The sequence below is a fragment of the Pinus tabuliformis genome, chromosome X, assembly GCF_031772625.1.
Source record: "Pinus tabuliformis cultivar Carrire ecotype Pingquan chromosome X, CPIR1, whole genome shotgun sequence".
Classification (NCBI taxonomy): Eukaryota; Viridiplantae; Streptophyta; class Pinopsida; order Pinales; family Pinaceae; genus Pinus; species Pinus tabuliformis.
In genome coordinates this window covers 92,038,708-92,053,300 of record NC_142308.1, presented here as the reverse complement: position 1 = coordinate 92,053,300, position 14,593 = coordinate 92,038,708, and the positions used below count along the sequence as shown (strand labels likewise).

Sequence of the window (14,593 nt, the reverse complement as noted above, 5' to 3'; positions counted from 1 at the left end):
AATGTCTTGAAGCTTCTTGGATGATCTTCTTTAATGGTAAGGTCCTTGCTTCAACCAAAAAGGGAGATTGCCTTAGAACTTTTTGAAGATGATGACAACGTCCTTGATCTTGCTTCTCTTGGATGAATAATCTTCAAGATACTTTGATTTGTAGGTCTCTTCAACTTGAGTAGGGTCTTTGTGGTCTTTTGAAAATCCCAAGACTTCTTCTAGTGTAGACTTCTTCTTTGATCTAGGGTTTTGACACTTCTTTGTAGATCTTGACTTTGCTTTGATGTCCTTCAAGATTTGATCCTTGAGTGCTTGTGTGTCCCTTGATGAGATGCCCTTTCCTTAATTTTTCACCTTAGCTCTCATACCATGTTGAGATATCTAGGGCATTACGATTAGGTGATTTCTCTGATAATGATAACTACTTGTGAATGCTTTTTACTTCTTTAGATTAGGTTATTAGATTATTACAGTGTTCTTTTTCATCAAACTACTACCAAATCATAAACAATAAGTAGACAAGAAACACATAATGTAGGCAATGAGCCAGGGCCAAAACCTCTCCAACTTGAGAGGAAAACCCAAACAAATTCTTCTTCTTATAGAAACTTCAAGTAACGAATTCCAGGACCAAGACCCTTGACCTATTAACCTCTCCAAGACCAAGTCACAAGGCTTCTTAGTTTAACTTCTTCTTCCTTGAGTCAAAGATGGTCAAATTGCTTTCTTCTCCTTTTGTCTCAGTTATCCTTCGGAATTTGGCTTCTTATCTCAAACCTGCAATCATTGGCCTCTTCAAAAACCCTCGTTGCAGCATGTGTGAGAGATTGACTCCTTGATTCCCTTCGCTTAGATGAAGACTCCTTTCTTCTACAATTCAGCTTGAGAACTAACTTATTTTTCTCCTTGATTCAGCCTCTTGGACAACAGTGATAACTTCAGCTTGTTCTACAACAGGTGGCACTTCCCTTTATTCGCACGTGTCAAGGTATTAGCCCAAAACAAACCCAGAATACTTTGGCTTTCTATTCTCCTTACTTCTCTAGATGAGAGGCTTCTTTTTCTCCCTTCTTTGCACTTCTTCCTCTATTTCAGATGCTTGAGAATATGTCCTTTAAGTGAGGTTGAGCACCTCTATATATAGTGGCCTATCCATGTAAACTAGGTTGACTTTACCTTGTGACTAGGTCAACATGCCTTTCTAGAACCATCTTCTTCTCCTTTTGAAGGACGACTTGGAGGAGTGCTTGTGACAAGGTCTTTGAGGGTTAATGACAAAAACAATTTCTATTTTTACAATATGTAACTTGCCCAAAATGGGTCTTCAATTCTAGACATTAACTCACTAGAATTTATGACCAAACCTAATAGCTCACAATGGGAGCTTCATCTATAAAATGAAATTCCTTGAGCATGACACCCATGACTCAAGCATTACAAAATAATTTTATTTTTCTTCTTTACATCAATTACATAAAATCATGATTACAGATGTCATTATGAAGACCAAACCTAGTTACATATTTCAACAAGAGTAAATTTGTTATGTCTTCAAAATGGATCTACAGGATAAAACATGTTGGTGGAAGTATTGAAAAATACAAGGCTAGATTCGTGGCTCGCGGATTCTCCCAAAAAGAGGGAGAGGATTATGAAGACACATTTGCTCCCATTGCCAAGTATGCATCTATTAGATCTGTTATTACTCTTGCATCTATTGCAGGTTGTAAGTTCATTGAAATGGATGTCAAAACAACTTTTTTGAATGGGGTCATTGAAGAAGAAGTCTACATTGAACAACCTCAACGTTTTGAGGTCCACGATAGAGAAACATGTGTTTGCAAATTGAAGGTGTTTCATGGCATGAAGCAAACCCCTCGTGCATGATACTCTCGTATTGATGGTTATATGTTGAGTCTGGGCTTCAAGAAGAGCGATGTTGATTTGAATCTATATTTCAAGGTTGTTGATGGTGAACCCCTGATATTGTTATTATATGTAGACGATTTGTTTCTGATAGGAGCTGAAGTATTGACTGATCAATGCAAGAGGGAGTCGATTTCCGAATGTGAGATGAAAGATCTTGGCCTCACGCATTACTATTTGGGATTGGAAATTTGGCAAAAACCTGATGGGATCTTTGTGGTCCAGGCAAGTACATCGTTTCGATTCTTCAAATATTTGGCATGATGGTGTGCAAGTCGATGGACAATCCTATGGTAACAAACTTGAAGAAGATTTGGGACAGTGACTCAAAGTTGTTTGATCCCACTATGTATCGCAACTTCATTGGTTCATTGAACTATCTTGTGAATACCAGGCCTGATATTTGTTATGCAGTTAAGACATTGAGTAAATTTTTGGTGGAGCCTCGTCATGTACACTAGGTTGCAGCAAAACACATATTGGGGTACTTGCGAGGTACCACTAAGTATGCTTTGATGTATGCTTCTAATGGTGAATGGAAACTATATGGTTTCATTGATGTTGATTGGGTTGGTAGCTCTAGTGGCCGAAAGAGCGCCTCTGGATATAGTTTTAGCCTAAGCTTCGCTATGATTTCATGGTAGCAGAAAACAAACCTCTATTGCTCTGAGTACAACTAAAGTTGAATACATTGTTGCTAATGTTGCTTGCTGCGAGGCTATATGGTTTCGAAAATTGTTCTCTGACTTGTTTGATCAAATGTTAGAGCCAACTATTATCTATTGTGATAATCAAAGTTGTGTGAAGCTATCTGAGAACCCGGTGTTCCATGACAGATCAAAGCATATTGAAATCAAGTATCACTACATCTAGAATATTGTCCAAAGAGGAGTTGTGAGGCTCGAACATGTTCCTACTGATGAACATGTTGATGTCTTAATGAAACCAATTACCCGGATGAAGTTTTGGGTGTTTTAGGGAACAAATTGGAGTTGTTAAGAACCCCTCTCTAAGTGAGAGGGAGCACTGATTACATAGCATCATCGTTAGACCATCTCCTGTAGGCTATGTGCCGTGAGACATTATGGTCCAGCAGATGGATTCCTCTCATAGGCAATGTGCTGAGAGACATTGTTGTCTGGGAGATGCATCGATGATTCCTCCTGTAGGTTGTGTCATGAGACATTGTTGTCTGGGAGATGTATTGATGATTCCTCTTGTAGGTTGTGTGTCGTAAGACATTTTTGTCCGAGGGATGTATTGATGATTCGTCCTGTAGGCTATGTGCCGAGAGACATTGTTGTCTGGGAGATGTATTGATGATTCCTCCTGTAGGTTGTGTGACGTGAGACCTTGTGGTCCGGGAGATGCTTTGTTGGTTCCTCCCTTAGGTTGTGTGCCATGAGACCTCGTGGTCAGGGAGATGCGTTGAGATGGATGCTATGTATATTTCCTTATGATTAGTTTGAGAGAGAAATGTGGATTGTGTTCTCTTCCTAAGGTTGTGGGCCATGAGAGCTATGGATTGGTCAAGAAGATTGATCTTGAGAGAGAATGAAAAATTACCTCCCTAGCTACAAGGGAATGTTGAAAAATAATGTAGCTATGGTCGGCATTTTTCACTACAAACATAAGGAAGATATTAATTTTTTGGTATCCTACAAGTCGGCTCAACTAAGCCCTACAAGTCTGCTCCAAGAAGGTCTTCATGTCGGCCTACTAGGGCTAATTAGCCCTCACATGACGACTATATATATGAGCTCATCAACTCTCATTTCAACCAACCAATCATCAAGCAATTTGATCTGCAATTACAGGAAGAAGACACCACACGTGCGAAGAAGAGGATAGGGTTTCTGTGATCTGCGTTGACCTTACTTTTGGATCTGAAGTTGACCAAAATTTGTATTGGGCAATTTTCACTTCTGTTTGGGCTATTATTTCATGTCACCTTGAAGGCCGAAAAATTCAGACTTGGATACACTCGTTGACTGTGGTTGTTGCTCCTTGACCGAAGTTTCTTGACTAATTCTTGAGGCCGAGCTTCTGTGATATCTCTGTGGTAACTACAGCTCTATTTTCGGCCTCTCATAACAGTGGTTACAGGCCTTAACTTCGGCTTTCTTAAGCAGTCTATTACAGGGAATTTGGAGCTGATCTCTCTCATTACATTGACAGATTATGACTGGTATTTCTCATTGAAGAATAGTTTGGATTTGTTGGAACATTTTGATGTAACTTTGTTGGGCAGAATCTCTCTCTCATAAAGAATTTTAGGTTTTCCCCAAGTGGGTTTTGCCCTGGCTGTGAGCCTAATCTTGGTGTCTCTTGTCTCTTGCTTATTGTCTATTGTTCATTGTCTACTGTGATTTCTATTTACTGCTCTTGTTGAAGAATTATTGGTTGAAGTTTTTCATGTATGACTACTTGTTGACTAAAGTATAAAGAAGGAACAATTTGCACCAATAGAAGTAGTTATCAATTGTGAAAAACTATTGCAGTCATTGCAACACTAGAATTTCAACAAGCATCAGATGAAATATACAGCATTCATAGTTTCAAGATAAACTGTTAACGCCCCCCAATGAATGTTACAGGTTCTGAAGCAATGACATTAGCAACTTTCTTCCTATAGTAATTATGAGGCATCTAGCTTGAATCTACTTTTCTTTTACAAGTACTGCTGTTTTAATTCTCTGCAAAGACATGCCCTCCTAAAGATGTAACCTCCAAATCCCATAGACCATTTGGTCTATGAAATCTGTTGTATTCTCTTCTACTCTTCTTTGGCAAGAAGATAACAAATCACAACAATGCAATCTAAACTGTGTAGAAAGATATACCAAATACTCGTGAGCTGGCTTTCCATTCTTTGTTGATGACAAGAAGGAAACATATGATTACAATATACCAAATACTCGTTAGCTGACTTTCCTTCTTTGTTGCTGACAAGAAGCAGACTTTATGATTACAAAAGCTATAAAATTTCATGTAACCATTGGTATCCAAGATCACTGGATAAAGAATTACACATTTTATTGAAGGCTGGGAAGTATCCATTAGTAGTTAAGTTGCAGGCTGTGCACCATTCCATGGATCCTCGTTTGTTTTTCCGTTTATCTTTATGTATGCAATTGCTGACCAAACTCCCCTAAGAATTAAAATTGCAACAAAAACTATACTTCCAAGAGTGCACACCACCTGGGAACAAAGCGCAAGTTAGAATATCAAATAAAGTGAACAGCCAAAAGAACTTCAATACGTATTAAAGTTTTCTTTCTTGTTTATGACAGCAATATTTTCCGTTGAAGATAACAAATTTTCTTAGGTACTGACTCAACAATTCTTAAATGATAAGGCCATAAGAATCTATAGCATTGGTATTATATCATTCCAAATGTAGGAATTAGAACTGCTCGATTAAGTTCTAGTGGACTCAACCTACAGAACCATTAGAAATTTCAAATAATGCATCCAATTAGGCTGGAAACCTCCACATATTTAACGTATTAATGTAACAGTTCAGGGAGAACGGGCAAACAAACTTCATTTTAAGAAATAATTTTTTTAATATTTAATCAAAATACATCCTTAAGCAAATTAACAATATCACTTTTCCTTTCTCCAAGGTTCTTTCCGAGAGGAGGTACACGCTGACTTCTAGTTATTGTAATGGTTGAAATTTATTGGGACACATTAATAAGTTTTTTGGCAATGCTAGAAGTTAGAATAACATTGGACACGATTCCTCAGATAATCCTTGCAGAGCACAGCAACTAGTTCACCCACGAACAGATAGTGCACTAGATCACATTGTACATCACATACTGAGTGTATTAAAAAGGCTAAAGGGGCGAGGAACTTAGATAAAGACAAGTCCAGTTGCATAACACACATGGGCCTTAAGGTAAGAGAGCTAAAACTAGCACTCAAAAAACCATGGATTTCATATATAGATACCGATTAACTTTATATGCAAAGATAGAAAAGAATCTTAGAAAATTTCAGAAGGTATTCCTAGACAGCTTTGCGTGGAATGTATGTAAGAAAGCAAAGACTTAAATAAAGAAATACCAGGAAACAATAAAATGTCAATGGAGCAAAAGACTCCTCAAATTCTTTAATCAGCTAAATAAGATTATTTAAGTACAAGGAGTTGAACAGACGCAAATTAAGTACAAAGTGCCTTGCAAATTGATTTGAACAAGTTAAGGTTCATAGAGGACTCGTCAACACATCACAACCACACAAGAAATCTTTCATTGAATCATTAGTTCTTACAAGGTGAAAATAAAACACCAAGATATGTTTGGAAAACAAACCGACCCCTCCAAAATACCATGAAAGAACTAAGTTGCTAAATTAGGTGTACTTTTAAGATATTAGATGGAATCATGGAACACATGGTTGTGCTTAGTGGATTAAGAAGTAAGTTTAATGTAACAAGAAGGCAGAGACCTGCTTTAACAACATTTAAAGGCCAAGGGGAACTTATGGGATATGTTATTGTGATTGTTTTAGTAGAAATATGACTACTAGTTAGTTAAGTATACATGATAAGTTAGGGAAGACTGAAAACAATTGCATAGCACTTCCCGCTTCTTTAAAACATCCTGAGTTAGGGAAGGATTCCAGCATCCGTAGTCTGAATTGTCCTCAGAAAACCTATAGCATAAATCTAATGTCCTTAACAGATATAAATGATTCATACAGAATATCTTCATGTTCCACTGTTGAATTTTCATCAGGATTATACATCCCTGCCAACCTGCCTTGGTACTTATTTTGACTTTTAGCATATACAAACAATACATGAAATGGAATGGATCTAATGTTGCATTCCACTCGACAGATACTCAAGTCTGGTCAGACCTCCCCACGTGCATTGGTCATTTCTGGAGGTGGAATGCACTCATCCCCCATAATGCTATCACCCTGCACAAGAGGATAATTTATTGGCACCTGCAAGCAGAATTACAGCGAGATTGATGGTCAGGCATGGAAAGGTTCACTCCATTCCAGCTGGTACAACTTCAGGTAGTGACTTGGGTTTCTTTTATGCATCTTCCAGTTTTAAATTTTTTTCTTCACAATATTTCTGGCTCTTCGGTGACTCGTGAGTGGGTCAGCCCCCTTTGTTGTTTCTTTTCCTCTCTCGTGCAGGCCTTGCAGGTTCAATCTCTTCCTCTTATTTCTCTCTTCTGTCGAACGTGGTTTTGCTGTGCCCGTCTCCTTGGGCTTTTTATACGACTTGGGCCTTAGAGGAGTCCCAGTTTTGACTTCTCTTCTTAGGCCTGCCCTATTCTGCTTCTCCCTTAGGATTTTCATCGATTTGTCACCATCCTCTCACCATTTTCAGTATTCAATTGCTTCCACTCTCTTTAGGGCCGCCCTGTTCGGCCTCTCTGTTGGGCACTCCGCCTATCTGTCACCATCCTCCCGTTGATTCCAGTATAAAATTGCTCCCTAACTCAAGCCAGCTGTGGTCAAAAAGTGACTGGGATAATATGCCCTGTCAATGGGCTCGAAACCACAGAGGCACAACCTACTACCGGGAGTAGGGTGGCTCTCGAGCCCAGCAGTGAGTGGATAGCTCAATTGCTCAATACTTAGAGCACACCTCTCAACAGATCCAAGATGAGATAGTGGAAGCAGAGAGAGAATTTGGCTAATCAGCGTCACTGTTTGACTGACTTGAAAGTGTTGGCTGCAGTGGCTGACTGTGTTCCTGACACGTGTCACTGTTGAAATTCTAGTGATGCAATGACTAGAATAGTTTTTTCACAATTGATAACTACTTCTATTGATGCAATCAGTTCTCTTTATACTTTAATCAACAAGTAGCTATACATGAAAAACTTTGACCATTAATTCTTCAACAAGAGCAGTAAATAGAGATCACACTTGATAATGAACAGTAGGCAATAAACAAGAGACAAGGGAAACCAAAATTAGGCTCACAGCCAGGGAAAAACCCACAAGGGGAAAACCCAAAAATTCCTTCCTTATGAGAGAGAGATTTTGTCCATCAGAAGTACATCAAAGTGTTCCAACAAACCAAATCAGTCTTCAATGAGCAACATCAATCAAAAATTAACTTCAATGTCACTGTACTAAACTCCTCACCAAGGCCAAAAATTGGGCCTGAGTTCACTGCTATAGGAGGCCGAAAATATCACTGTAGTCACCACAGAAAATGCCAACAAACTGTTCAAGAAACTCAGCCCAAAATTACAGTCAAAGCCCTTGGTCAACTTCAGGTCAATGTCACATCAAAAGAGCAAAATTCCAATCAGGTTCTTTTGTAGTTTTTAGCCTAAAAAATGAACAGAACAGGTTCCAAATAGATGCCGAAATATCCCAAGTCAAGAGTAGTCAATAAGCCTTGAACAAAAGAGTCAATGCAGCTGAAATGAAGCCCTTATCTGACCTTCACACGTGTGGATAAACTCTGAGATGGCAGGCCGAATTTGATGATTCGATGATGAAGAAATGGGAGCCAACGAGCATTTATATATAGGCGTCTTATGTGGGCTAATTAGCCCTAATGGGGCCGACATGTAGGACTTCTTGGAGCCAAATTGTAGGGCTAGATGGGTCGACTTGTAGATGACGCATTAATTTCTTCTTTATGTTTTTGCAATGAAAAATGCCGACCATAGCTACACTATTTTTCAACACTCCCTCTTAGCTAGGGAGGCAGTTTTTCATTCTCTCTCAAGATCAATCTTCCTGACCAATTCATAGGTCTCACGGCCCACAGCCTAAGGAAGAGAACACAATCCATGTTACTCTCTCTCAAACTCAACATAAGGAAAGATACATAGCATCCATCTCAAAGCATTTCCCCGACCACGAGATCTCATGGCACACAGCGTAAGGCAGGAAAGAACAAAGCATCTCCCGGACCACAAGGTCTTACGACACACAACCTACAAGAGGAATCATCAATACATCTCCCGGACAACGATGTCTCACCGCACATAGCCTACAGGAGGAATACGTCTCCCGAACCACAAGGTCTCATGGCACACAGCCTACAGGAGGAATCATCAATACATCTCCTGAACAACAATGTCTCACGACATAGCCTATGGGATGAATCCATCTCCCGGACCACAATGTCTCATGGCACACAGCCTACAGGAGATGGTCTAACCATAATTCTATGTAATAAGTGCTCCCTCTCACTCAAATAGGGGTTCTTAACAACTCCAAGTTGTTCTCTGAAATAGCCAAACTTCATTTGGGACAACTTTGTCAATACATCAGCAACCTACTCATCAGTAGGAACATATTCGATCTTCACAACTCCTCTTTGGGCAATATTTTGGATGTGGTGATATTTGATTTCAATATGCTTTGATCTGTAATGGAACACCATATTCTCAGATAGCTTCACACAATTTTGGTTATCACAAAAGATATTAGTCGGTTCTAACATTTGATCAAATAAATCAGAGAACAACTTTCGAAACCATATAGGCTCGTAGCAAGCGGGATTAGCAACACTGTATTCAGCTTCAGTTGTACTCAGAGCAATAGAGGTTTGTTTCCTACTAGACCATGAAACCATAGCGAAGCTCAAGCTAAAACAATATCCAGAGGTGCTCTTTCTATCATTAGAGCTACCAACCCAATCAGCATCAATGAAACCATACAACTGCCATTCACCATTAGAAGCATACATTAGACCATACTCAATGGTACCTCACAAGTACCTCAATATGTGTTTCACTGCAACCCAGTGTACACGACGAGGCTCCACCAAGAATTGACTCAATGTATTAACTGCATAACAAATATCAGGCCTGGTATTCACAAGATAGTTCAATGAGCCAATCAATCTGTGATACATAGTAGGATCAAACAACTCTGAGTCATTGTACTAGATCTTCTTCAAATTCATCACCGTAGGAATGTCCATCGACATACAATCCATCATGCCAAAACCCTAAAGAATCGAAAAAATGTACTTGCCTTGGCCCACAAAAATCCCATCAAATTTTTGCCAAATTTCCAATCCCAAATAATAATGCATGAGGCCAAGATCTTTCATCTCAAATTCAGAAACTAGCTCCCTCTTGCACTGAACAATCAATACTTTGGCTCCTGTCAGAAACAAATTGTCTACATACAATAACAATATCAGGGGTTCACCATCAACCTTGAAATATAAATTCGGATTAGTAATGCTCTTCTTGAAACCAAGACTCGACAGATAACCATCAATGCAGGAGCACCATGCACGAGGAGCCTACTTTAGGCCATACAAGGCCTTCTTCAACTTACAAACATGTGTCTCTCTATTATGGACATCAAACCCTTGAGGTTGTTAAATATAGACTTCTTCTTCAATGACCTTATTCAGAAAAGTTGTTTTGACATCCATTTGATGAAACTTCCAACCTGCAATAGATGCAAGAGAAATAACAAATCTAATAGATGCATACCTGGCAACGAGAGCAAAGGTGTCTTCATAATCTTCTCCCTCTTTCTGGGAGAATCCACGAGCCTCTAGCCTTGTATTTTTCCACATTTCCATCAACAACATGTTTTATCTTGTAGATCCATTTTGAAGACACAACGGATTTTCCTTCAGGTCTAGGCACGATCTCCCAAACATTGTTCTTCAATATAGATTGATATTCTTCAGTCATCGCTTCTTTCCATACTTTCTCTTCAACAACTTCCTCATAGGAGGATCGCTTAGACTCAATAATCTTGCACATCAAGGTTGTATAACCAAAGTAGTTTTTAGGCTTCTTTCTTTTTCTGAAAATCCCATGAGCAGCAGCATGACCTTCAGCTTCCTTCAATGTTTTCTCTAACGAGGCAGGTCCCTTTCTTGTTTTGACAATGGGAGCTTTTGTGGATTCAACAGGTCCATGATCAATGTCTTCTTCATGTGGAGCTTCATTCATTCATACAGGTTCCTAGGGCTTTGGTTCCACATTCTTTGGAGCAGTTTGTACTTCATCATCAAAATCCAAGTGTGAACCCTTGGATTTCCATAATGTAGCATCCTCATCAAATGTAACATCCCTACAAGTCCCAATATATCTTTGCCCTGGAATATAGACACTAAAGGCCTTTGAATTATCATTGTATCCAACAAAGGTACCCTTCTTCCCGGATGGTTCCAACTTTGCCCTTTTCTCTTTGGGTACATGAATAAAAACAAGACAACCAAAGATTCTTAACTGTTCAACATTTGGACTCTCGCCTGTAAAGACTTCTTCGGGGATCTTATAATCCAAGATTCAATGTGGGCATCTATTTTGAACGTAGACAACAGTTGTTGCAGCTTCACCCCAAGGAAACATCGGCAATTATTGATCATGAAGCATTGCTTTGACAACTTCCATTATAGTTCTATTCTTTCTCTCTGTAATTCCATTTGTTAGGGGTAGTATGGAACTAACAACTACCTCTTAATTCCAGCATCCCTGCAGAAATCAATCAATCCATTTGATACATACTCCCCACCATTGTCGAACTGTAGAGTCTTGATTCTTATTCCTGTAGCATTTTCAACCTAAGCTTTGAATTCACTAAACTTTTCAAACACTTGATCCTTGGTCTTGAGAAGATATATCCATATTTTGTGAGAATAATCATCAATAAAAGATATAGTATAAGCATCCACCCAAGGTTTTGTGAGGCATGGGCCCACAAACATTAGAGTGTATAAGATTCAATATTCCTTTGGATCTACTATCACTGTTAGTGCATCGTGATTTGTCTTAAATTCAAGTACTCCTTTAACAAAATCTTTCAATCTTCCCAAAGCTTTATAGTGCATATGATTGTACCTTGTATGCCAAATCTAACTAAGTTATGTAGTGTTGTGAAAAAGAGCTTGGAACGAATGACCAAGGAGACGATATAGACCTCTAATTCGTACCCCAATGACTTTAGTAGATTCAAAAGATGCATTTTTCTTCCATACTAAGACTTGTCCATCAACAAAAGCAACTCTATATCCTTTGTCTTCAAGAGATGATATGGACAACAAATTCTTCTTTAAACTAGGAACATATAAAATATTGTTAATGGATACACTACGTTCGATGCCAATTGGAAGGATGATGTACCAATGTCCTTGACTTCATAATTTCCATTGTCTCCAAGCTCGACCTTTTGAGAGAACTTCTTTTCAACTAATTCAGATAGATAATAATGGTTTCCAGTCACGTATTAAGAAGCACCACTGTCCACAAGCGAAATTTCATCATGATTTTCAACGGATCATGTAAGAGCACAAATAAACGAGTGTTCAAATTCAAAAGCATTTCTCCTATGCCTCCTTTTTTATGATGGCTCATTTAGATTAGCAACAGATGCATGATGTCTTTTTTTTTCTTTTACGATCATCATCCCTTTCATAGTCATCTCTTCAATTCCTTTAAGGACATTGGGTTTGATAGTGACCATAAGCTAGACAACGAAAGCATTGAACATTTATTAGATCATTCTATCTTTTCTATCTTTGTTGTCTCTTGTATCTCTTCTATCTCTTCTATTTGGAGAGGGAGGAGGAGGTCTTCTATGAGCAATAGAATCCTTCCTTGAACAAGATCTTGGACCTTGTCCTTTACCAACACTTCTTTGGAATTTTCCAAAATGTGGTTTTTTCTTCTTTTTTCCCTTAGCATGAGTTGCAAATGTTTCTATCCTTGGATCTTCAATTTCTCCTCTGGAATGGAGTCTTGACACTTCTTGAGTGCATGTTGCCCATAACTTGTCAAAGGTTGGAGCATTCTCTCTTGCACTAATACCTGATGCAAATGAGTCCCAAGATCTAGGGAGCCCACCCAAAGCAACAACTACCAATTCCTTATCAAATACTTCTTCATCAATGGCCTTGAGTTGGTTTCTAATTTGAGATATCTTGACAATATAGAATGTCATTGTGTCTTTCTTTGTCATCTTGATGTTACGAAGTTGACCTCTTAGTTTGATGGATTGATTGACATTATTAATGGTATACAACCCAATGATAGCATCATACATAGCCTTAGCAGTCTTATGTTCAACAATATAGGGAATCAAATGATCCCTAACAAAATCCAACAAAATACTTCTTGCCAAAATATCATCTTCATGATACTTCTCTTTTCCTGCTTGATCAGAAGGTTCAGTGATTTTACTTGTGAGAATTTCCAAGGCTTTGTTCCTTTCAAGAATTATCTCAACCCTAGCCTTCCAAACCTTGTAGTTAGTGGCTCCTTCAAGCTTGCTTTCAGTCTTCATGAATGAAGAATTCATGATGAAGATTGTTGGGCACAATAGAGGACAGAACCCAAAAACCTTTCAAATGCTCTTCAAGTTCTTCAAGTGCTCTTGAAGATGATCTCTTTGCTCTTTTCCTTCACCAAAGCTTTGATACCATGTTGAAATTCTAGTGATGCAATGACTAGAATAGTTTTTAATAAATGATAACTACTTCTATTGATACAATCAACTCTTTCTTTATACTTTAATCAACAAGTAGATATACATGAAAAGCTTCACCCATTAATTCTTCAACAAGACTAGTAAATATAGATCACAGTAGATAATGAATAGTAGGCAATAAATAAGAGACAAGAGACACCAATATTAGGCTCACAACCAGGGCAAAACCCACAAGAGGAAAACCCAATAATTCTTTCCTTATGAGAAAGAGATTTTTTCCATCAAAAGTACATCAAAGTGTTCCAACAAATCAAATCAATCTTCAATGAGCAACACCAATCAAATATTAACTTCAATGTCACTGTACAAAACTCCTCAACAAGGCCGAAATTAGGGCCTGAGCTCACTGTTATAGGAGGTCGAAGATATCACTATAGTCACCACAAAAAATGCCAACGAACTATTCAAGAAACTTGGCCCAAAATTACAGGCAAAACCCTTAGTCAACTTCAGGTCAATGTCACATCAAAAGAGCGAAATTCCAGTTAGGTTCTTCTGTCATTTTCGGCCTAAAAAATGAACAACACAAATGCCAAATATATGTCAAAATATCCCAACTCAAAAGTAGTCAACGAGCCTTGAAGAAAAAATTCAACACAACTGAAATGAAGCCCTTATCTGACCTTTGCATGTGTGGATAAACTCTGAGATTGCAAGTTGAATTTGATGATTCGATGATGATGAAATGAGAGCCAACGAGCACTTATATATAGGTGTCATATGTGAGCTAATTAGCCCTAATGGGTCCAACATGTAGGACTTATTGAAGCCGACTCGTAGGGCTAGATGAGCTGACTTGTAGATGACACAAATTAATTTCTTCTTTATGTTCTTGCAATGAAAAATGTCAACCATAGCTACATTATTTTTCAACATCTGTCACCATCCTCTCGTTGGTTCCAGTATAAAATTATTCCCTAGCTCAAGCCAGGTGTGGTCAAAAAGTGATTGGGATAATATGCCTTGTCAATGGGCTCAAAGCCATAGAGGCACAACCTACTATTGGGAGTAGGGTGGCTCTTGAGCCCAGCAGTTAGTGGAGAGATCAATTGCTCGATACTGAGAGCACGCCTCTCAACAGATCCAAGATGAGATAGTGGAAGCAATAAAATTGGCTAATGAGCGTCATTGTCTGACTGACTTGAAAGTGTTAGCTGAGGTGGCTGGTTGTGTTCCTAACATGGGTCATTGCTAAAAATTGATGTTCTACGTTGAA

The 14,593-nt window shown here is 38.6% G+C and overlaps 1 protein-coding gene across 2 annotated transcripts in view; it reads right to left on the bottom strand.

Moving 5' to 3' along the window:
• Positions 1-4,715: 4,715 nt before the first annotated feature.
• Positions 4,716-14,593, bottom strand: part of LOC149138546 (uncharacterized) — a 71,327-nt gene continuing 61,449 nt past the window's right edge. For both annotated transcript variants that reach the window (XM_089449773.1, XM_089449774.1), the window contains exon 4: positions 4,716-5,118. In XM_089449773.1, coding sequence (XP_089305899.1) covers positions 4,984-5,118 — 135 coding nt within the window. In that variant the 3' untranslated portion in view covers positions 4,716-4,983. The remainder of the gene's footprint in view (positions 5,119-14,593) is intronic.